The sequence below is a fragment of the Crocodylus siamensis genome, chromosome 11 (genome assembly GCF_052110815.1).
Source record: "Crocodylus siamensis isolate JL-2025a chromosome 11, ASM5211081v1, whole genome shotgun sequence".
Classification (NCBI taxonomy): domain Eukaryota; kingdom Metazoa; phylum Chordata; order Crocodylia; family Crocodylidae; genus Crocodylus; species Crocodylus siamensis.
Window position 1 is genome coordinate 36,713,598 of NC_143405.1, and position 25,009 is coordinate 36,738,606.

General features: G+C 44.4%; 1 protein-coding gene across 3 annotated transcripts in view; it reads left to right on the plus strand.

Moving 5' to 3' along the window:
- LOC149855738 (haloacid dehalogenase-like hydrolase domain-containing 5) overlaps positions 1-23,832 on the plus strand; it is a 38,481-nt gene extending 14,649 nt beyond the window's left edge. For 2 of the 3 annotated variants that reach the window (XM_090022359.1, XM_090022362.1), the window contains 4 exons: positions 11,876-11,909; positions 13,074-13,248; positions 18,404-18,592; positions 19,403-23,832. In XM_090022359.1, coding sequence (XP_089878485.1) covers positions 11,876-11,909; positions 13,074-13,248; positions 18,404-18,592; positions 19,403-19,802 — 798 coding nt within the window. In that variant the 3' untranslated portion in view covers positions 19,803-23,832. The remainder of the gene's footprint in view (positions 1-11,875; positions 11,910-13,073; positions 13,249-18,403; positions 18,593-19,402) is intronic. The other variant, XM_090022361.1, reaches the window with a different exon arrangement.
- The last annotated feature ends 1,177 nt before the right edge of the window (positions 23,833-25,009 follow it).

A 25,009-nucleotide genomic window follows, 5' to 3' on the forward strand; every position in this document is an offset into this window, starting at 1 on the left:
ATCATTCCTTCCTGACCCCTAAAATGGAGATTGATCTGACCCTGAGCAGAGAGGCAGGACCATCTAGCCAGGAACCTCCAGCTTTGGTCTCAGCAAGAGCACTGGCACACCCCAGTCAAAATCCCTATCGTTGTATGTAGCCAACCCCCAGTGTCTCTGAGGAAGGCTTAAAAACACCCTGCATGTATAGCAGAAAGAGTGTGTGGGGGGGAGCAACCAGCAAAGCCCAGAAGTATGGGAAGTACCCATAGTAGATAATCCCTGACTAGTGACTGTCCAACTTCTTGAACATCTCCAGTGATGGAGAGTCCACAACTTCCCTAGACAGTCTATTCCACTGCCTCACTGTTCTAACAGTGAAGAAGTTTTCTGGATATTCAGTCTAAACTTACTTGGCTGCATCTTCAACCTCTCCCCATATGACTTGCTTTTAAAACCTTTTATCATGTTTGCCTACCTCTGGACCCTCTAACTTCTCCATGTCCTTTTTAAAATGGAGAACTGCACACAGTACTCCAGATGAGTCCTCTACCAGTGCTGAGTAGAGACACTATTGCTTCCTGTGTCTTGAACATAATACTGCTATTGATGCATCCAAAAACTGCATTTTGCCTTTTGCAGCTGTCTCACACTGCAGACTTATACTAAATCTGTGATCTATCGAGACTCCCAAGTCCTTTTTCTGTAGTGCTACCATGCAGTCATGTGTCACGCATTTCATATTTGTTTTCTTTATTCTTCCAGAGATGTAACACCTGGCATTTGTCCAAATTTAACTTCATCCTGTTAGCTCTAGCCCAATTTTCTAATCTGTCAAAATCCTTCTGAATTGTGCTCAACTCCTCTAGTATGTTCTCAGTCCTTTCTGTTTTTGTGTAGTCTGGAAACTTGTGCAAGAAGCTTCCTGTGCCAGCATCCAAATCACCTGTCTTGGCCCCAGTGTTGAACAGCACTGGACCTAGGACAGACTCCTGTGGGTCTCCACTTGAAACCTCCTGTCATTTTGACATGGACCTATTAATAATTACCCTTTGCTTACAGCTGTTGAGCCACCTTGTAGAAGTTTTATCTAGCCTGCTTTTCTCCAGTTTGTTTTTAAGAGGGTTGTGGGGCACCTTGTCAGAGGTTTTGCTGAAGTCCAGATGCAATATATCCACAGTATTCCCTTCACCCACCCAAGTAGTTACTTTGTCAAAGGAGACCAAGTTTGGTTGACATGATTTGTTTTTCATAAATCCATGCTGACTGCTTGTGATAAACCTTTTATCCTCCAGATGCTTGTAAATGGTCTTCCTTATTGTATGTTCCAGTAATGTTGCAGGTATTCAGGTGAGGCCAACTGTTCTGTGGCGTTCCTCCTTTCCTTTTTTTAAAGAGGGGAAAACACTGGCCCTTTTCTAGTCCTCTGGTACCTGGCCCACCTCCCATGACTTTATGGAGATCCTTGCCAAGGGCTCCAAGATGTCCTCTGCCAGTTCCTTTACTATGCTGGGATGAAGTTTGTGTTGCCCTGCTGACCTGAATGAATTTAAACCTACCAAAAGCTCTCTGTCTCTTGATCTCCTCCCTCAGCTTGCCCCCTTCTTTATCCAGTTACTCCTTATTAGATGTCTGACTGCAGCTTAATTTTCTGTGAAAACTGAGGCAAGGTAGCTGTTGAGTAGACCTGTCTTCTTTGAATCTTTGGTTAGGAGTCCCCCCTGGCTTGTTAACAGGGGGATCTTTGGTCTTTGTTTTCTGGCCAACATACTTATAGAACCTCTTCTTGTTGTCCATAAGCTCCTTTGCCAGGGGCAGCTCATTCTGTATCTTTCCCTTCCTGATTTTGTCCCTGCAGGTTCTTGCTATTTCCTGGTATGTGTCCTTGGTGACCTGGCCATTCTTCCATTGCCCATACGCTTTCCTTTTGCATATGAGATGTATTAGAAGCTCCTTGTGCAGCCATGGTGGCCATTCTTCTTGTGCTTCCATTGTGTCGGGACAGTTTCTTGTCGGGTCTCCACTACTGTGCCCACTCGGAGCTCCCAGCTCTCCTAGGTACCTTTTTATCCTTTGATCTGTCTTCCCATGGCACCATACGTATTAACTCCGTGGGTCAGATGAAATCTGCCTCTTGAAATGTAGCATCCTAATTTTGCTGACCTCGTGCTTTCCCTGTCTCAGGATCTGGAATTTTATCACATTATGATCACTTCCTCCCAAGTTATTCATCACCTTCACATCTGTAGCAGGGCACTAAGGTGCCTGCTACTTGGAAAGCTGGAGTAGTGGCTCAGGTGCCGGTTGCTGGGCACAACCAGAGGAAGCTAAGGACACACACCTGTTTGGTCAGCTGAAGAAAGGGGCAGGGCCTGGCTCAGACATAAATCACAGGCCAAAGCCCAGAGGGGGAAGGCAGCCTGCAGCCAAGGAGGAAGGAGCTCAGCCCTGAATGTGTGAAAAGGAAAAGGGGCCTGGATGTGCGAGCAGCTAGTGACACGGGTGAGAGATGGAACACTTGTGGTGTGGTTTGGAGGATGTTTTAGCCATGAGGCATAGATTTGTGTTAGAGCCAAGGGGCTTGTGTTTTGGTGGTTGTTACACCGGAGGTTCGGGCAAGGCTATAAGGGGATGGAGAAGGCCTCGTAGGGGACCACATTAGAGTGTGGACCCCAGCCCCAGAGAGGGGGCAGCACTGCTGAGAAGCCCCAGAGAGAGGGGCAGCGACCGTGAAGCCAAAAGGTGCAGCAGAGGGAGTGTGCGTCCCAGACTGCCAGAAAGGACAGTGCAAGGGCACAGAGCATCTGCAGGGGCACAGCAGAGGGGGAGGTGTCATCCCCAAGTGCCAAGGCAAAGGCGTAGTATTGGGAGAGGGCTGACCCTGAGTACCCCGGAAGGCAGAACAAACAAGGCTGTGGAAAACCTGAGTGCCAGTGGGGCGCGGGGTGAGTGAGAAGCCCAGAGGGTGGGTAGCAAGAAGCCCCAGAGAGAGAGGGGCAGTGACTGCCGTTGAACACTGTGAGGTACAGAGTGAGGCAGGGCTCCAGAGAGCCCGAGTGGGACGAGACTGGGAAGGGACAGAGCATCAACAGGGCGCGGAGCGAGGCATGGCTGTAGGATGCCCAAGTGCCAGGGAGACCGAGGCGGGTCTGGCACATAGCAGGAAAACCATAGCCAAGGGAACGAAGGGCAGCCTCCCTACAATAAACGCACAAGATCAAAGACATGGTGGGCGAGATTCAGAGGGTGCTTAGAGAACACTTGGCACGGTACAGAGGGCACCTTAGGGGAGAGCACAGCGACCCTAGGGTCCCATCCTCTACCAGTTCTTCCCTGTTGGTCAAGGATAAGATCCAAGATAGATGATTCCCTACTTATATTCTCCACACTAGTTAGGAACTAGCTTGACACTGTTTGGCTGCATCGTTCTTCCAGCAGATCTCTGGAAAACTGAAGTCTCCCATCAATACTATCCCATAGCTTTTGGATAGATTTGTCACCTGCTTGAAGAGTGCCTGATGTACCTCCTTGTCCTGATTTGGTGGCCTATAATAAATCTGCACTGTTATATCAGTGCTGCATCACTTTTCATCTTCACCCAAATGCATTCTGCTTGACTATCATCTTCCTCCTGAACCAGGGAACAAGTGTGCACGTGTCGGACATACAAGGCAACAACACTATTGCCTTTTGTCCCAACCCTGTCCTTTCGAAACAGTGTAACCCTTTATGTTGTCATGTCAGTCCTCATAAGAGCTTTCCCACCAGGTCTCTGTGATATCAGTCAGATCATGATTCTTTTCACAGGCTGCAGCTTCCAGCTCATCTTCTTTATTCCCCATACTTCTCATCAGACACATTTTGCATTTTGACCTACTCGCTTCCCTTTTGCGCTACTTATTTCAGTCCTGTAACTCACTGGCTCTTTCCCAGAGTTAAGTTGCTTCTTTGAATCCTTTCTCCTCTAGACTGGGTGCTCAGTTGCTGGAGGGTTTTGTTTGCCATCCCCTGTGGAACTTAGTTAAATGCATGTGTCCCAACTGGCAAGGACTTTTTTTGTTTGTTTTTTGAGGGAGTTTTGCAGGGTTGGGGAGGCATGTTTTGTGTCTGGGAGGGAAGATAAAATATTCCAGTGACTGTAGGGATAGCTGTAGCAGCAGCAAAAGCTTTAAGTGGCTTTCCCTAAGACTTGTGAAGTAGCTACAAAAGATCCTCCACTTCACTGAAATTCTATTTCAATACAGCCTCAAAGGTCTAGGCACATGGGTAGCAAAGCTTGCACTAAGTTTTAAAGGTGTTGGTCAGAAAACACCAATTCATTGGAAGGATCAGTTCTGACAAAGCTGTTTTTGAAAAGTACTGGTGGGGGGAAGCTTTATTTTCTAAAAGTCTAGTTAACTGATACCAAAAAGTTGAAATCAAAACACAACATGATGAAAAGAAGTTTTTTAACTGACCTCATCTGAACATTTTTGGGTTATCAGTTACTTTGTCCAAATTCAGGGCAGAATTGGGGTTTTTTTTGGCTTTTTAAAAAATCTTTAAAGTTCTAGTGGGATAGTGAAGAAAATACCAAGCTACCAAATAGGAAATCATGCAGTGTAAACCATGTGTAACTTAGGGCCCAATGATTGTCTTTTAAAGTCCAAAATCTTATTGATTGAACAATCAAAATTCTCCCTGTTTTTCAGAGCAGGCAATCAGGAATGCTTAACCCAGGTCCATGTTCTCCATTGGAGATCATACACAATGACAACTCTTAAGCTGAGACATTGAAACTTAGTCCAGTGCAGGCTGGTGACATTTGAAGGTTGATGACTAAAACTAGCAAATACATCACCAGAGCTAGGTTTCATCAGCTATTTGTCCTTCAGTGTTTGACAGAAAACAGGGTTTGCTTTGCCCATCCTCAGATATTCTCGTTATTGTTGACTTGATGTATCATATGATAAAATCTTAAGAAAAATTCTGGTACATCTGCAAGTGTGAATTAACAAAACTATTGAAGTCCCTTGTTCTCTTATGGATATTTAAAGGTATAGGTTTTACTCAGTCAGTTGATATTTATTGATCACAGAATAGATTTCAGCAACTGAGAAAGCAGTCATATGTGAGGTCCATGAGGAAACTAGTAGGATGCTGATGGAGCAGTCTAACATGTTATAGTGCACCTAAAGTTTAACACAGTAGCTACTATGAGAAAAAAATGTTACTAATTGAGCTATAGAGTATCTTGCTCATCTCATGTGGGAAGAAAAAAGATTGATCAACGCTAGTAATAGTGACCCTTTCATGTCCTTAGAAATGTTAAATGGGAATGCAACAATTGGAGTAATATATTCTTGGTGTCCATGGGCCATGTTAATTCAGGATCATTTGCATACTATATTGACACAATACTTCAAACTAATCCTTCTGACAGTTGGATGAAGAAATATGCATTATCAATAAAAGTGCTCATTGAAGGTGTGAGGGGAGCCAAGGTATGCTTGCCTTAGAATATTCTACTATTTCTTAACTATTTTAGTCAGCCTTTGGCATCTTGAATATAAAATTGTTTTATTGCTTCCGTACAAAACAAACTAGTCTGTATGGCTTAACTGAAACAAGCTCCACTGACAACACCCCCACTGATCACTAACACTAATATTCTTGTTGGCAGTTTCTATAGCAGCCCAACTGTGTGGAAAATGAACACTTGCAAGAGAGGTGATCTCCTTAGGTTAGTTTTGGGGTTTCTTAATGGAATTAAGTGTAGGTATGTCTATACTGCAGCCATGAAGCAACGTAGATTAACCCATGCCATGCTCTATGCTGCTACTAGGATAGCTCAGCTAGTTAAATTTTAGAGCTAGCTTCAATATCTCTACACTGTGCTGCAGTCTCTCAATAACTCTGGTATGGACATACCCTAAGAAGCTTGCTGTATTTTTGCCATGGCTTTCTGTGTTATATGGCTAAACAGAGAACCTAGAGTAGCTTATCAATCTCTCAGCTTTCATGATTGCCAAAATCTATTGCTTAAAAGTTCAGGGGAAAAGTAATTTTCTTTCTTGTACTTTACAATTGAATAACAGGGTATTTTAAAGATAGGTTGGGGTTTGCTGAGTGACCCTGATAGGAGGACCGGGTGAGGCTGTAGGGGTGCAAGGAGGCCTCACGGGAGCTCCCCAATAATCTGGGGGTTCCTGGTGCCCAGTAAGGGCACAGCAAGCGGTGCCAGGGCGGCACAGTGATTGGTGCTGGAGTTGGCATGGTGAGCGAGCGCTGGAGAGGCATGGTGTGTGGGGTGTAGAGACTCCAGCCCATGAGGGCAGTGTTTGCCCAGTAGGGCATACGACCCAGAAAAGGGTAAGGGGGCCAGGCACGGCTATGGGCCACCTGAGCCCCGAGCGCGGGAGGCGCGCGAGCTAGGCCCGAGAAGACAGGTCTGAGGGCCAGGCAGGGCTAAGGCTGCCTGAGCCCAAACTTGGGAAGCCCGAGTTCAGGCAGAGAAGCGCGAGAAGCGCGGCACAGGCCCCAGAGAGGGCAGGGAAGCGCGAGAAGCGCGGCACAGGCTCCGGAGGAGGCAGAGTAGAATAGAAGGCTCCACGGTGAGCGATTGGCACCCTACCAGCGCAAAGCCCTAGAGAAGGGCGAGCGCGCGGTAAAAGTCCCAGAGAGGGGCAGGCACGCGAGAACAAGCCTGGAGAAGGGCGAATGCGTGGATAGGGGCCCAACGGAGACGAGGCACAATTAGAAGCCAGAAAGAGGGGCTGGTGGCATGACAAGCCCAGAGGCGCCAGGGAAGAACTATAAGAAACTGACCAGATAACGTCTGGTACAGCTGCAAGGCTTGGGGCGTGCTAAAGGGGAGGTTGGAGGCACAAATGGCCCCTAAGGCCGGGGTGCACCGAGTCACCCCATATGGAACGGGGAATAGTGCCAGTGTAACACCATGTACGAGGGGATCAAGGGCAGCCTCCCTAATTGAACAATATAACAGCAAAGATGTGGCGGGCGAGATAAGAGGGTGCTGGATCGCCCGTTTGACACGGTAAGGAGCGCTAGGGGGATCACGGCCGCCCCTAGGCTCCCCCCCGGTGACACTGAGCATGAGCAAGCCAAATGCCTGCTCATATTTTGTAGAATAATTGTGCCAAGTAAGCTTGAATTGAAACAAAATGGCTTAATTTAGAATGTAATTTAACTAGGTGAAGACTCTCCTTCAACTGCTATACGTTTTCTACAAGTGTTATACATGCTGTGCGGGAGCAGGTGAACCAGTGGACTGTGGAGCTTGCTGGGCTGGTCCCCCCACGGGAACACCTTCGCCCCGACGCCGGAAGGTGGGGCGAACATTTACCTCTTGCAGGTGTGTGGCAGGAGAGTCCGGCTCAAAAGCAGCGCCGGAACGGGGAGCGGAACTGGAAGTGCCACAGAGAACGGCGGACACCGGTGAGGAGGTGGAGGGGCGGATGCGCGCCACCCAAAGCCGGATCCGCACATTTTGGGGCAGCGGGAAGGCTCCACTGAGGTGCGTGAGTGAGAGGCGGTGACCCAGAGTGGAGACGGGTTGACTGCAGCATGCTGGAGCATCTGGCTCCGGCGGGAGCAGGACAAAGGAAAGCTCTAAAGGTCAAAAAGGGAAGACGGACTGTTGGTGGCATGTTCACAGCGTCGAGTCACGGGGCGGGCCCAGAGGGAGGGCTGAGGACGCCCATTGAAGAAGGCCCCAGAGAAAGAAGCAGGACCCTGCTTGAGGAGAGAGCGGGGCTCCAGATACGGCCGCTTTAGGCAGAGGCGGCATTGACATTATCCCTCCACCACTTCTGGTGAGGTTTGGACTTACACTAGAAGAGGGAACCGTAGAGAGGTTTCTACGCGGAGGCACGGGCGAGGGTGTAGGGGTGGAGGAGCCCTGACCAGCTCCCCGACGGACACAAGGTCTCATTTCTGGACATGCACGCACCAGACAGTTCATCTGAACCAGGAATCATCAAAGTTGTGGCAGGCGAGTTCGGGGCATGCAGCCCGGAGGGTGAGCTTCTTGTATCCTTAAGGGGCCACTTCGACTAAGCAGAACACCTCGGCTAGTCGACTTGCTCACACATGCTCAGTAACATTGCTAATTGCTTATCTGAACAAGCCATTACACTTCAGCTGTTCTTTTGCAAGTCTGGCAAGTCTCGTTTTTTATGAAAAGTCATTTTTTTTATAGGACAAAATACAACTGAGAACCTAATGCTTTCCTCTGGAAAGAAATCTTGCATTTATATTTGGAAGGAGATGATTAGGAAAGTGCATCTGTTTTCTGGCTTTATTTAATTTAGTTCTTTACAGAAACGTAAATAGATTGAATCTATTCCTTGCATGTTATAACTATCAGTGGAACCATACTTGGATAGAGGCACAGACAATAAAAGCCAGGGAGTGACTTGTTGAGGTTCAGCCTGTCTATCATAGAAAAGCTAGGGGTAAGGGATATCTGGAGGTCATCTAGTCCACTCCCTAACTGAGGCAGAATTATCCCTATCTAAACCATCTCATACAGTTAGTCATTTCACCTTTCACCTACCGAACAAAGATGCAGAGTTCAAAGTATTAGAACTTTTGTGGTCATTGGGTGGAGAGGGTAAGGTAGCTCTACCTGACTCAGGAAGTGCACGGGCCAACCAGAGATAAGGCTCTCCTAGACTTGGTCTTGGCCAAAGGAGATGATCTGAGCAACTTGAATATAAGGGGTAGCCTGGGTGACAGTGACTATGAAACCATCCCATTCACTATCCACTGCAGGGCAGGCAAATCAGCCTGCAGAGCTGAAGTTTTGGACTTCAAAAAAGTGAATTTCAACAGGCTCAGGGCAATAGTAGAGGAAACACTGTGGGGCTAGAGACTGAAGGTGAAAGGAATGCATGAAGAGTGGTTGTTCTTCAAGGATGTGATCCTCGAAGCCCAAAAGAAGTCCATTCCTATGCGGAGGAAAGGTAGCAGAAGGGCTGATAAGTCCTCTTGGCTTAATAGGGATATCATGGTCCTCTTGAAAAAGAAAAAAGAGGCATACCAACTATGGAAGCTTGGGACAGTCCCCAAGGAGGACTGTACAACAATGGCCTGCACTTGTAGGGAGCAGATTAGAAACGCTAAGGCGGTGACTGAATTTAAACTAGCAACAGAAATCAAGGACAATAAGAAGTCCTCCTTTAAGTATGTAGGGAACAGAAGGAAAACAAATGGAAGTGTGAGGCCATCCTACAACTCATGAGAAAGAGCTCCTAACACTCAGGAGAAAGAGCTCCTGAATCACTCAGGAGAACTGAACTCCTGAATGACTACTTTCCTTCAGTATTTCACTGGACTAAGGGGCAGGTGCCAGGTCTTCTGGCAGGGGAGGGAGAGGGGGTAGGGGGAGAGGTAGAGCTGCAAGCCCTGCCCCCTTCCCCCCAACCACTTTTCAGAGCTGGGCCTATGAACTGCACTTGATCAGCCTCCTAGGTAGTAGGCACAATAACTCATGGACGCAATATACACAGTGGAGTTCTGTCATGCTGCGTCCGGCCGGACATCTGACCCCCTAGGCACCTCTGCACTTTTACCTGCGCTGCTACATCCCCCCCTTTCCCCCTCTACCCCCCACCCCAGCCTGTCCCTCACCCCCTGATGCCTCCATTTCCATTTTCACTGACTGGCTTTCTTTCCTGCATTGCGGGCCACGCCATCCTCTGGCTTCTTTACTATTCCTTCCATCCAGGACCAATTGCAGCTGCTTCCTCAGCCTGACAAAGGGGTTTTCAACCCTAAAGCTTCCAAAGATATATTTTTTTAAGTACTCCTTGTTTTCATAATAAACATATATCTATAAAAACACAAGACAAGCCATCACACACCGTGAGTAACATCATATGTCCAACACAACACATCTTTACTGCTTGCTGTCAATTCCTTTATAAAAAGAAAGGCTCTGTGACAGTTCCCTTTGTGTACCTTTGCTGCTGCTGCTGCTGCTGCTGCTGCTGCTGCTGCTGGTGTTGAGCCAGCTAAGTTATTTTACTTGTTGTCATGTAAAGTGGTGGACTGGCCCTGAGGCTGTAGTGAAGGAAGAGGCCTCACTGGGGCAAACTGCCATATTGTGCAGAGGCCCCAGCACCAGGAAGGGTGTACCTTAACATACACACAGTGTCACCCACCCACATCACGAGTTTTGCCTGCTAGCAGCCAGAGGTGCAGGGCCCCAGAAGCCAGACTTCCTCAGTGAGACGCACACACAGCTGGCAGGCTTCGTGGCCTCAGCAAGGGCCACCACCCCTGCAGTTTTCAGCATGCTGAGCCTTAACACACACAGGGTCATCTATGTCACAAGTTTTGCCTGTCGGCAGTATGAGGTACAGTTACCCCCAAACCCCTACACCTATCTTCTTGAAACTTGGCAGGCTTTGTGGCCTCAGCAGGGGCCACCACCCCTGCAATTTTCACCCCCATGTGGTGTAACACACACGTGACATGAGTTTTGCTGTCAAGAATTTGGGGTGCAGTTCCACCCAAGCCCCTGAAATTTGGCAGTCTTCATGCTCTCAGCAGAGGCTACTACCCCTGCAAGTTTATCATGAATCAGACAAAAAACAGCAAAGTTACAGATATTTCATTGATTCCCCCATTATATCCTATGACCAGATCTCCGAGGCGGCTTCAAAGCTTGGGAGCTGCAGATGAAGTTCAACATTGAGAAGTGTAAAGCACTCCATCTGGGAACGAACAACCCCCAACATACTTACAGCCTCGGTGGCATCAAACTGACTAGCACCACAACTGAAAGGGACCTAGGGTAATAACAGACCATAGTATGAACATGAGGCGTCAGTGTGATTCTGTAGCCAACAAGGCAAACAATACTCTGGCATGCATCAACCGATGCATCTCAAGCAAAACCAAGGAAGTGATTCTTCCACTTTACTCGGCACTGGTGAGACCGCAGCTGGAGTACTGCATCCAGTTCTGGGCACCACACTTCAACAAGGACGTGGAAAAGCTTGAGAGTCCAGAGAAGAGCCACCCGTATGATCAGAGACTTGTAAGGCAAACCATATGAGGAAAGTCCAAGGGACTTGGGCCTCTTCAGCCTAAAAAAGAGACGACTAAGAGGGGACTTGGTAGCAGCTTACTGCTACATCAGGGGAATACATCAAGGGTTCAGTGAACAACTGTTCACCAGGGCAGCCTTGGTGAAAACCAGGAGTAATGGCCACAAACTGCTGGAAGACCATTACAGGTTTAACACTAGGAAACACTTCTTCACAGTTAGGGTGTCCAGACTGTGGAATAAGCTCCCTCCAGAGGTGGTGCAATCACCTACCCTGGAAATCTTCAAGAGGAGACTGGACAGTCACCTTGCTGGGGTCACCTGACCCCAGTTGTCTTTATTGCCTAGTGCAGCGGGGCTGGACCTGATGATCTTGCGAGATCCCTTCCAACCCCTTACAATCTATGAATCTAAGGTAGTACAAAACAAATACTCTGGCTTTACTTTGTGTAGCAGTTTTATAAAACATCTTAGTGCAAAATATTGTTTTAAAATGTGGTGTACCACCTCTATAAATGTTAATGCCTTGCAGTATCCCTGGTAGAAAAGTAATTATTCTTATTTTCTAGATGGGTAAATTTGGCAAGTAAAGACAGCAGAATTGGGAATATAGAATATACAGATTCAGTCTCTGCTTCTAGCTGTTGCCCCAACATCACACTTAAGTCCTACAAACTGTTACATTTTCTGCAAGGTGGTATCAAGATGTAATACTTACATGGAAATGTAAAATGCATCTCCTATCAGTGTTGCAGGGAACAGTCAGAGGAGTAATGCTTTGAACTTACTTCTGTTAAATCTAGGAGAAAATATTTACCTCCTTTCTTTTTCTCATTGCAGCACTCCCCAGCTGTGGACCTTCCCAAAATTGAGGGTCAGTTTGTCTTATCTTCACTTATCTATTCAGGGCTGGAGTGGTGGTGTAGCTGTGATGGTCCAAAAATGTGAGAAGCAAGGTGGTTTTTTGGTGAAAACTTCTTTTTGACCAACTGTATAGTTGGGAGACATGTTAGACAAGCTGTCAAGCACAAAGTGTTCTTCCTCAGGACTCACTTGGTGCCTGACAGCTTGTCCATAAAAGGGATCATCAAAAAAAAAATCACCAAACCTTGTTTCCACTTAGCTATTCAAGACAGTTACAGAATTAAGTACCATCATTTTACTGTAAACTTAAGCTTAATGTTGTAAATTATTGAATATCGCATTGATAACCTAGATGACTGGCTTAAAGAATTCTGGTATTTGTATATGAAATGAATGACTGCTGGAACCTATGATGTGTAGCAAAGTCTGCCCTTTTTTATAGGTGTGCATTTTTCACCCATGTACCTCTGAGGAGTAGGACAGGTGGTGAGGGGCTGCTTTCCTTCTGGAAAGGAAGGCTGGCTCTGAATGGAATCCAGCTGAATCTGTCTTATCCCACTCAATGCAGTAACTGACATGATGGCAGCAAAGCATTCTACTGTTTTGCTTCTAGCTTTACCCCCTTCACCTGTAGCCCACTTGAAACCTGGGAAGTAGGATACTAGACCCAAGCATGAAAGAAAAATGCCCAAGCCAAATCTATCCAGTGACTTATTCCTAGAAATCCAAAAAAAAATGAACTAAGAATATAAACATGCATATTGTAGATTTGTGAGAGGACAAATGGCAGTTCTGGTGGAGTTTAATTCAGCATATACCACACTGAATGTAATGCATGGCATTTTAAATGTTTTTTAATAACTATAAATTTAGTCTGAGGAGCTAATACTGTTCAGTGGGATGGGACAACATAAAGTAAAAAAAGTAATTGTGTCAAATGTATGCATTATTGTTTATTAAGTGTTAATTTCTGTGTTTATTTCTGGAACAAAGGAGGTGTAAAATAAAGGTAGATTGAAATCTATATGTTTATTGACATTCCATTGTTTTTACTGACTTTTTTTTTAAATGTACACATCTTTTTAAATCAACCTGACATTTCCATATATTTCTTATAGCAAATAATCTACAAGAGTAACTACATTACGTTTCACAAATGTTTTTATTCCTGCAGCTGTTGTTTTGTTTGGGGAGCCAGTCAGATGGGAAACAAATCTCCAGTTGATTATAGATGTTTTGCTGACAAGTGGCTATCCAGGAAATCCATATCATCATGCAAAATACCCACATATACCTGTTCTTGCTTGTAATATGGATCTAATGTGGGTAGCTGAAGCTCAGTCTCCAAGGTAGGTATTGCTCTAACACATACATGATTAAAAATCTGTTCTGGGCTTCTCCATATCCCTCATAAAAGTTCCAAATAAATTCAGGAAGTGTGTCATACTAAGTTTCTATGTGAACTAATCTTCACAGTAGGTAAAAAGGCCCCAAGCAGGGCTTTGAAGAAGTAGCAGGCTTGGCAATACTTGCAGATTATCACATACATGTTCTTGCAGGGTTTGCATACTTGCACTTTTCTACCAGTTTTTCCAAGTTGTAAGAGTTGCTTTAAGCCCTCAACCACTTTTCCTTCCCACATCCCACCACCAGATGAACATCTTGCTGGGATCATTTGACCCCAGTATTCTTTCCTGCCATGGCAGGAGGTCAGACTAGATGATCTGCTCAGGTCCCTTCCGACCCTAGAAACTATAAAACTATTGTATAGTATTGAGTCACCTTTCATTAGCTTCAACACTGCCATATAAAGCCAGCTGTACTCTGCTTAAAGCACAGCCAAAACGGTAAGCAGAAAAAGAATGGATCGTACAACCCTCGCCCTGTGTTGCTAATATAGATATTTTCCTCTGGCTAATGTAACAGTATTGTTTATTATCTAGTTTTATCCCCCATAATGTCATACTCTGACTCTCTCTCAGCTCAAAGCAGAGGTGTAGTGGTAAGGTTTACATAACTTTTCTGTATTTAGCAGCACCGTATTTCAGAAACAAACAGAATTATTACAGCTAATCTCCTCACACTTTGGCACCCTTAAAAGGCACAAACAGAAGTAATAATTTGTGCCCAGTCTGGCCCCTGAAAACACTCAACAGCCATGACCAAACACAAGTGTGTGGCTGCAAAGCACTTTAAAAGGGCCCAATCCCATGACAGTCTAAACCTTCATTGCATGAGGGTTCAGATGAAGACGCTCCAATATGGAATGTCTTCAGTAACTTGTGTCTGCGCATGCTGGGAGCAGGTCTGGACTGATGCAGCTCAGCCCTGTTCCCAGTACTGTCTTCAGAATGGGAGGGCAGGGAAGGGAGTGGGGAGAGTTTAGTCTGGAGTTTTTTCAGGTGGTGCTGGAGGGTGGGGTGGGTGGACTGGAGTCCCACCAAGGCTGGAGGGCTCCAGTCCACCCACCCCACATTGCAGACTTGCAGCTGCTCTAAATTGCAGCTGAATCTCCCAACCCCCAGGACCCAACAGCGAACATCTGTTAGTTCTGGGGGAGTCACTGTAACTCATGATATTTTGTGCAAAGCGCTGTGAGTTGCAGCAGGGAGCTGAACTTCTCTCTGTGCCTACAGGGTGGCAGGGCAGGTAGCAGCAGCAGAAGGGCATCCCTGAGAAAATGGCACAGCATGGTGCTTGGTACTGGCAGGAACTGGTCGGGGCAGATCTGGGAGCTTTGGGGTGGGTCATTACACCCCTGAATGAGGCAGTTGTCCCTGCCTGCATTGGAATGGGGTGACTGGAGGTACAGATATAGGTACTAGAGGAGGGCATTGGGCTCAGGACCCTGCTGTGCCCTGCTCTATCTGCTGTCTGCCCCAGGTCTGTACTTAAGTGGGAGAATGCAGCCTTGTCACTGTGGCTGCTCCTTCAGGGACTTTTGCACCGGCATGATCAGAGCCACTTGCCTCTGTGGCCTCTTCTGGCAGCTGTGGGAACGTGGGAGGATTGGGGAATGAGCCCAGTTGAAGACTGTGATCCCCTGCCCATCTACCTGTGGCAGAGTGCCTCACCTGCACTACAGGGACAGTTAGTAAAGGGCTTGCTGGAGGCCAGGAATCCCTAGAGGAGTAGCCATGGGCTTTGCTTGTCCATGGGATGCTGGAGCAAGCATGCAGCACCCAGCAGATAGAGCAGAAAGCACTTTAACTCCTCACATAGGGGCTGCCATGACAACCTTAAAAGGATCTTGTGGTACCCCAGTAGATGATCACTGGTTTATCTCCAGGGCCAAATCTGCTTCTGAGAGAGATGTTGCTGTGACCAGCACCCAGGGGGCATCAGCCTGACACTCTGATGGCCACCTATAAGTTTATCAGGGGTGACCACCAGGATCTGGGGGAACGTTTGTTCACCAGAGCGCCCCAAGGGATGACTAGGTTGAACGGTCACAAACTCCTGCAAGACCGTTTCAGGCTGGACATAAGGAAGAATTTCTTTACTGTCCGAGCCCCCAAGGTCTGGAACAGTCTACCAGCGGAGGTGGTTCAAGCACCTACATTGAACACCTTCAAGAGCAAATTGGATGCTTATCTTGCTGGGATCCTATGACCCCAGCTGACTTCCTGCCCTTTGGGCAGGGGGCTGGACTCGATGATCTCCCAAGGTCCCTTCCAGCCCTGATGTCTATGTCTATGAAATCCTTCCAATTCTCCATGAAGAACTTCTGCAGAGGTCCAGGTTCAGGGCAGTGGGGCTCAAGGCAGCCTCACACAGATACTGGACCAGATGCTGCTACTGTTGGGGTGTGGGGAGGTATTGTTAGGCACCTAGTGGAGCAGCTGCCAGTTAAGACCCTCATACATATTCCTGCTGCAGCAGCCCCTGATTTTTGTTGCCAGCAGCAACTGACAAAGGTAAATGGGGTGGTGAAAAGGCTGGCAGCTGCAGGAGGGGATTAGTAACACCTGGGGGTATGTTGTTAATCCCCTATTTGCTGTCCTCCCTCCCACAGCAGTGGGTCTGCCCCAGCAGCATTCTGGTAGCCCTTCTCTCTGTGCTCAGGGTTCATGCCTGCCCCACATTTCACTGCTGGTTTAAAGATCTTTACAGCAGAATTTACTGTGTAGAGAGTAAATTTATCTTCTCTTCTCTGAACCTGCTGTTTGAAGGTAGAACCTTTCCTAGGATTGCCTCTGTACTGAGCTGAATCTGTAGTGTTAATTCTCAAGATGTCGACAGGTGAAAATAAAATATGAAATTTTTTCCCACCCTTCTACCTTACCACCTCCTTGTGGCTGATGGTGTAAACCTCAGGGAGAAGGTGAGGGAAAATTACAAACTTGTAGACCACATTTTAGTCTACAATGTTCCCTTTTGTGGGATGTCCATTAGACAAAATTTCCTTTTCAAGGTAAATAACTGGCCCTTTTCTAACGCATCAGTTCTTACAAGTAGCCTGTCGGATCTTCTGACAATCTCTTTGTTAAAAATAACAATCTGCCCAATACAGTTCAAGTGCTTTTAACACATATTTGTAGACATAGACTTGTAATGTACACCAGTTCTTCACACAATTGGATATCTGATTGAGTGCAATCAAGCTGAATTGTAAAACCTTTGTATGTATTTAGTTCTCTGAGGAATTACTTGGCAATAATCATCCCTGCATTTAGAAGTAGTAGGATTAAAGTCTTGAATGTTGGTCTAAAATGATGAGCATCTGGCAAATTCTGAAGAGAGAATTTTGACCTCAAAACTTGATTCAGTTAAAATGTTTTATGATGTTCTATTACAATTATGTAAATGATTTTTAATAGTGAAACATGTTTTCCAAACATTGCTGCAGTGTTCTTGTGCAGAAAAACGTGAGGTTCACTGACTTAAGCCTTCTTTTTTTTTTTCATTTAATTTTTTTCATTTTCCAAATAGAAAACTTTGGATATTTTCAATGAAGTCTTTTTAATTTTTTTCTTAAAAGTCAAGATGAACGTTGTCTTGTAAATCATGTGTCCTGTTCTGTTGAAGTGAGTGTGAGTGGTGCTCTTGACTTCAGCAAGGGCAGCCTTGGACTTTAGTTAGTACCTAAAGTCTACGGTCAATATTGGGCCATAATATTTCCTTTACTAAAGAGCCAGAATTTGGATGAAGACACAAGCTTGTTTCTTCCTTAATTGGCAGTGACATTAGCATTGGCAAAAGCTAACATCCATCCATTATTGGACCATAATGACACGATCATCCAATAATCGCCCAGAGCAATTCCAATCAATACCTAAAAAGGGATTTAAATAGAAATATTTGCACTGATTTATTTGCCACTTGGAAGAATCCCAAATGGCTTATTCTGAGACCAGAAACACTATACCATACGCATAAGCTCTAGACTGCCTTCCCATAAGCCCTTATTTTGTTCTGTATTATGTGCTTTTATTTCATGATATGTTCAAAAAGAAAGGTAATCTGAGTTTTCACATTAGTCTTGCATTTGCACTGGGACCTAAATGGCCTTAGCTCACCAGGATGGTTTTTAAGATATTGCTGTCAAGTTGCATTTTAATATGCTTGAGTGTTGAGATGCTTTATTGTGAAGTTTTCAGGAAGCAAGCCATTTAAGCCACTAAACTCAGTTCAAATGAACTGTATTTCCAGTCTTTTGGAAAACTGTGGTCATAAAGTAATCTGTATGGAATGACTGATAAACAAACCTCCTTAAGATGTGCCTGATTATGGAGGATTTCATTAGTCCTCTTGGCTAGAAATTATATGATCCCTAAAGCCATTCCTTAAACTTGGCAGCACAACAAATTTGCCTTTCATTCCTGGGGACCGCTTTAATCTAAACTGTTGCACTGATCTTTGCTGTTGGCGCCAATATCTCAGTTCACCAGCAATTGGGTATAAAAGTTGCCATCACTTTCACAAGGCATGTTGGAAATTATGGGCTCCCGTGTAACATTTTTTCCTCAAGAACAGACCAATACAACTTTTTTCTTTCCTTGCAGTACCACAAAATAAACTTTAGTATATTTCATACAGTCTGATCTAGGGAAACTTGCATGTAGTTCTGCTTGATTTTTTTTTTAAACATCCCTTCTGCTAGTTCTTCTCTATTGCTGAAATTCAACAGACTTTCTTGTAGAAAATGTATGTCGCATGCAGTGCAGTGCATTCCTTTAGAAAGTAAAGCTGTTTGCTTGAAATACAAGAAATTGTTGATGTAGTCTGCTTGGTTCCACCTTTAAAATCAGACCATGCTGCTGCTGTTCTTTTACAAACTGCTACTATTGATCATTGTCCTTGATCCAGCAGTCTCTTGACCACTGCTACATTTCAGTGGAACAATTGAAGAAATGTGGCGTATAAACTACCTATGTGATCAGAGAAAAGCAGTTTAGACTAGTATTGCTTAATATTGCCAAAAGTCCATTACATTGCAATCTCTAGTTTATTTTTTGTATTTACCTAGATTAGCTTGGTTTGTAATAGTGTCTACCTCTCCAGATTTGGGCATGGAACATTTCTGGTTTGCTTGGAAAACATTTACAAGAAGATCACTGGCAAGGAACTGAAGTATGAGGCTTTGATGGGCAAACCTAGTGAACTGACCTATCATTATGCAGAGTACCTCATCAGAACACAAGCAGCAGAAAGACAGTGGAAGAAGCCTATTCAGTCTCTTTATGCTATTGGGTAAGGGATTGAATCATTAAATATGGAGCTGTCAGGAAATGCTTCACAGCACAAACAATAGCAATAAAAATGGTGTGGCTTCTACTATTTTGTTTCTATTGAGAGAGGGGAAGAGATATGATAAATTGAACTTTCAGATTTTCTGTTAAACAACTTTTTGTAAAAATCTGTTTCTGATTGGAAAGTTGCTGATGTCAGCTCTTAGAACAAGCCTTCTTAGCTGGCAGATTACTCACAAAGCTTTTCCCCTGCATTGGACTCTTTCAAAGGAAGCAGTTGCATCTTTCTGTGTTTTTATTCCCTCCTTCCTTATCGCTTGCTTTGGTATTCCATTTCTCCATGTGGGGAAGTGCTTGCATCTAGGGGTGCTGCAATTAGAAATTTTTGGGGCTGATATAGATAGCTGATTTTTAAGGAGGCATATTGGCCAATACTGATCCAATTTCTGATATGCAGCCTGGCAGCTTAAAGAGCAGTGTTTGGCTGGTAGGTCTATTGTGGTGGAAGGAGAACAGGAAGAGAAGGGGTATGGGGGGGGATGCAGATCAAGGCCCCTGCAATGAGGGAGGGAGTGGGGCTGGGGTTGCAGCTGGGGCTGGCACTCCCCAGCTGGGGCGTCTGCAGGACAGAACCATGGTTCACCTGGGGGGCGCAAGGAGGGGAGGGTCAGCTCCCACTGCTGCACGTACCCTGGGAGGGCATGGGGGGCTCGTGCCTCTGGATTGGGGCATGGCATGGCGGGCTACAGCTGTATATCTGAAATAACTCGTGAGTTGCTCTGTTGATGAAATCATATTTTTGGCTTTCCAGGGACAATCTAATGACTGACATCTATGGTGCTAACCTTTACAGTCGTTACCTTGAAGAAAAGAACTCTAGAAAAGGTTCCAAAGCACGTGTTCACGCCAAAGTTGCTGCAGGCACAAGATCTACTACTGTTTCTCAGGATGATGAAATAAGCAACACTTGGGAAAGTGAACTAGCATCTGCCACTGCCACTAGTTGTAGATCCATTCTTGTCTGTACTGGAGTTTACAACCCTCATGCAGAAGTGTCCTCTAGTACTGGGGAGAGTGTAACTGAAGCAGTGTTCCACGGTCACAGAGATTTTAGATTTGATCCTGCCTTAATTGAACCAGATCATATTGTACCAGATGTTGATGCTGCTGTAGACCTGATCTTCCAACTAGAGAATTTTGCACCTAATTGAAAAACCAGAACTCTCTAAGGATTTCCTAGCTCTGTGCTTCTCTTCCAAAAGCAAATTGGGGCATGTAGCACAGCACAAACTGTGGCTTCCTAGCACATTTAACCCTTTAATTTTAATACTTTTACCAAAATACTTCCTATGTGTTTTAATAGCACTTCATTGTCATCCTATTCCACCCTTTATGTGTGTGCATGTTTTTAAGTTTGTCATCTTGTATACTGTCTTGGGTAATTCATATTGTGTGTGTGTGGGGGGGGTTGTTTTGTTTTGTTTTTAATTCTCAGATGTTTACTTCATTCCTCTGTTCATTTGCTGAAAGAGTTAGTCTCTAATTGGGCACATGCAGGAGTTTGAGGAGTGGCAACTAAGTAGTTCAAATAACCCAAGTAGATTTTGGCTGGTGCAGTGCCCTGCACACTTCTCTGGTGCTCCATAAGTAATGAGCTTTCCTTTCTATACTTTGCCTCAGGTTAAAAGCAAGTAATGCGTATCCTTGACTCTCCCTCTCTGTACTTGTCCACTCTTAATTGTATATCTGTATGTACATCTCTTTCCACGTAGGCTTGCAACTACAATTGCTGCCCTTAGCTTTTTAGTTTGCTCACAGGGATGCCCATGAGAACTAGTTTAAATGCTTAGTAGCCAGCACCATCTTTGGAATTTCTGGTTACTGAAACAGCTGATCTAAGAGGGAGATTAAACTGGGGTTTTCTGTATAGTGTACCAGAGTTGACTTTGCTTTTCCATAGTCTCAGAAATATATGAAAATGCTATAATCCATATAACTTTAGTTACGAATTTTAACTATAGTCATATTGTGAGTACTGTATTTTTTGCATATGACATACATATTTCCCCTCCAAAATCAGCCCCCAAAACTGGAGGGCATCCTAAGTGGGAAAGCTGGTTTCTTCATTGGAAGAGGAGCACTCTTGGAGACACTATTGTATGCCAAGATATCTGCCACTTGTCTGGCTCAGCAAACTGAAAGAGTGGAGTCCTGTTAAACCTCTCTCAGCCATACCTATTGGCTGAGCACCATAGATTGTGCCTGAAGCAGTGAGTGACCTGCTGGTATTATCTTGATGAGGCTTGTGATGTGGAAACACTTTATTTACAGGAACTTTTTAAAGAACTAATTACAATAAAGAATTAACATTATTGCTGCCCTTGCAAAGGTCTAGGGCATACATTTTAGTGATGTGCCTCTCCCAGACTGTCTCCTGGGATGCCACACTTCCTGGACACTGTGTTCCCAGGAGGACTAACTTTGTCACACAGTCAGCCATAACTCTGAAAAAATCTTTTTTCCCTACATTGTGCCATCCAAAAACAACTTGCCTGTTGTATGCAAGAAAATGTGGTATTTTCTTCATTCAGCTGAATTTATGTGCAAAATGTATGCAAGAACTATTTGGGCAAAGACTGCCCAGTTTTTTTACTTGAAACTTCAAACCACTGTGTTAACTAACCTGTCTCTGCTTTAATATGCAACAGAGTTTGTCTTTTGTTGTGGTACCATATGTTTATCTTAATGGGTCACTGATCTTCTACCTATTTTGGTATGTAATTTATTTTAGTCTGTTACTGTTTTTATAAAATGTTTTTTAACATTTAACACAAAGAGAATGTCTTCTGAAACACTGTGCCTTAATCTGTTACAGCATAGTGGGAAGTGTACTTACAGAACAGGCTTTGTACCTGTCCTAAAATAGCTAACCTAACTATAGCAGAGGTTGCACCAATGGGACAGAAACCTCAGTTTAAGTTCTTTTGTCACTTCATGCCCATGGAATCTGTGGCTTGGAAGTCCACACAAATAAATACCAGAGTCAGCATCTGTTGCTAAGCTCTTTGTACAAATGAAACACTGTATAGACTAGGTGAGAGGAACCAAAAAACCTTAAATATTAAGTGAAAGAGCCCTGGGTGCTTTCCACTTTATTTCACTAGCACCATAATTTAAAAAAAAAAATCTAACAAAGTAAACGAGGCAAGAAGATTGCTGCTGTTAAGTCTATTTTGAGAAAGTTTAGTCTTCACAAACTTTTTGAATCTCTTCTCTATCCTAAGCATTGTTGATTCCCTCACTCCAAGTGTGGTCAAATCAACTTTATTGCATCTTGTTGACCTCTGTTAGTCCACATTTAACAATTGTGTTTTGAGTGGAGTGTTTTTTGCTCCATTGTTGTAAGAGCACAGTGGACACTTTTACACATGTTGGGGGGTGGAGAAGGGGAGGGGGACTTTAATTAGAGTGGCTCCAGGAGTTGCTCTAATTAAAGCACTGCAGTGTCTGGTATCAGCGTCCCCATATTTAAAAATGGCAGCAGGGGCACTTGAACTAAAGCTTGTTTAATGAGCTTTAGTTCAGGTGCTCCTGCCGCCAGTTTTTTAGGTGCAGGGACGTGGATGCATGTGATGGGAGGCTGCTGGAGTGTGTAATTACCATGCTCAAGCAGACTCGATCAATCAAGCAGCCTTCATGCTCATGTACAGGCACCCAATAGTGTTTACTGCTTTTTTGGCTCTGTATTATAACAAATAGGCATATGCCTGTTTCTCAGCAGTATGGTGGAACAATTCTGAGTATTGAACATTTACAGATAGAGACTGTAGCTAGGAAAATGTGAAAGACCAGGACATGCATTCTGCCATGAAGGCATATTAGAGAATTTAATGGTTGCAAGAGGAAACTGTTTGAAACAGCCTCTTAACATTCAGCGTGGAGAGAACAATGGAGGTGGATGAAGAAAAGTATCTAATTTGTTCATGTGTTTGTGGCTTTCACATATTCAAAAAAAGAAGCAGCTCTCACACTTTAGCATTTACTCTCTAATTTATAAATAAATAACACATGCAGCTTGTTAAAATTAACTAAAATATTAACTCCTACTTCAGATATCTTGCAAACATTTTCTCAGCAGATCTGTTAGCAAATAATTAGGGTATTTTGCTACATAGCTATTACTCACTAGTGCATTCAAGCTATTTTAATCTAGCTAGATCAGGTATCAATGTAGTGTGGTGATTTTTATAACCAGTGTCTAGGAGCCCTTGTCATGGACTTGGGTCCCACTATTTTTAAATGCTGAGCAAAGACTGTCCCTGTCCCAAAGAGGGACAATCTGTATAAGATGACAAATAGATGCTGATGGACTGGGGGAGGAAAATGTACAAGGGGATGAGGTGATTAGCACAATAAGGGTGCATCCAGACACTTGCTGCTCAAACCACGTGTTGCTCATTAAACCATGTACAGTAGTAATTTGCAGCATGGAGGCAAAATTTGCTCTTGGGATTTCCTGGGAGCAAAAAAAAAAACAAAAACCTTGGAAAAAAAAGCAGTGCAAAGTATGAGAAAATAGCATTCACTGAGACAAATGCAAAGATGGGGCTGCCTGCTTCCCCATCTCTGCATGCTGTGGGGTCCCCCCACACTGAGGCACAGTGAGACAGGGAAGCACCAGCCCAGTGCTGCCTTCTTCCACATATTGAATTACACTGCGTCCCAACCAGCTGCTCTGTGGCTGGCTGGGGTGTAGTGCACCTTGGCACAGGGAGATGGGCTGGGCTGCCTGATCCCCCATCTCCACATGCCTCTCCTCAGTGGGTTGGGCTGCAGGGTGTGTCAGTCTGGGGACTGAAGGAAGAGGTAGTTTTGCAAATTTTTCAGAGAGCAATTACCAAGTATGAAGCAGAGGCACAGGTTTCAGCTACCCAAGTACCTAGGATCCCTGAGTGGGCTTGTATAGTTTTGTATTTATGATCTATCCTGCCATGTCTTTGCTCTATTGCTACCTAAACTAGCTAGGTTAAAATGAAGTTGAGCATTACAGTGTAGACAGCCTTAGAGAGGAGTGTGGTTACTAGGATTTGTTTTAACTTCATGGAAATTAAAGTGATGCTCTAACAAAAAAATATATATATAACCCTTTTTGTTCTGTGGCTCATGTTAACCTTGCAAATGATGCAGAATCCTAACTTTTGTACACTGTAGAGTAATAAAATCAATAAATTATCAAAATACTTGTGGTCTTGGCACATTTACTGCACTCGGTGTGCTCCAACCATCGTACAATAATTTGAAGCATAATGGGGGATTTTGTTTGGGAAATGGAGAATGAATATTCACATATAGGAATTTCTAAAAGAATATCTCCCATTGTTGATTACTGATTGAAGGGTCTTGGTTACAAGTCATCCTGAGTGCTTGGTGAAGATGGGGATTCTTTTTAGTTATTCCACTGGGAAGGAGTCAATTGATATTATGTTAATCTAGGTGTTGCACAAACAGCGGTTCATTCCCTGGAGGCGCGCAGAGATCACAGACACACAGACATCAGTCGGCACTTAAGGGTCTATTTGCTTGGAAGCAAGGCCAGAGAAGGGAGCTCAGCTCAGATCAGTCTCCGGCCCCTGATTGTGTTTGCAAGCGGCATTTATCTTCTCAAATCTCCTGGGCGCGTGCACAGACACAGAAGTTCTTGCAGCTTACTTCCATTTCATACAAACATACATGTAACTACATCATCACATACATCGCATGTATAGTATAATTAGTCATTTGAGTAGGGAGGGCAGAGAGGTAAACATGCAACAGCTAATTAAGCATGCTCAATGCCACAAGGGTTCATCAACAGTTCATTCCCCAAGGCTATGCAGTTTCTGTAATCAGTATGAGAAAGACTAAGGAGGGAGAGGGAGAAACCTTGGGCAGCATTCTTTTCTTATCAAGAGCAAGATGCAAGCTGTGTAATTCTAACATAGGTAAGAAAGAGACTAAGAAGGACAATGTTTTCACCTGTTCCTGTCAAGGCAGTCTCCAAAGCTGACATTTTATAGCTGGTGATTTTACTTCTAATAATGCACTTCCAATTTCTCCTGTTCCATTGTTTAAATCTTCTCTCCTTTTCCCCAACCCCTTCCATTCCTCCCGCCATTTCATTTTTCCACCAGTCTTAAGCTCCTAAACTTACTGCACTGAAATAGGCAGGATTTGTAGCATTGCTCTCATTGTATTTAAGCCTTAAATTAAGGAAGCTATTGCACAAATATATTAGCAATTGTTGATTTAAAATGTTCTGTAAAGATGGTTAAGGTAAGTGACCAAGACTTCAAGTTTTTATTTTAGGTACCTAATGTCCATGATTGAATTCTGTGAAAGTTGTGGGTGTGTTGAATCTGCATATGTGAACCTAAAGCTA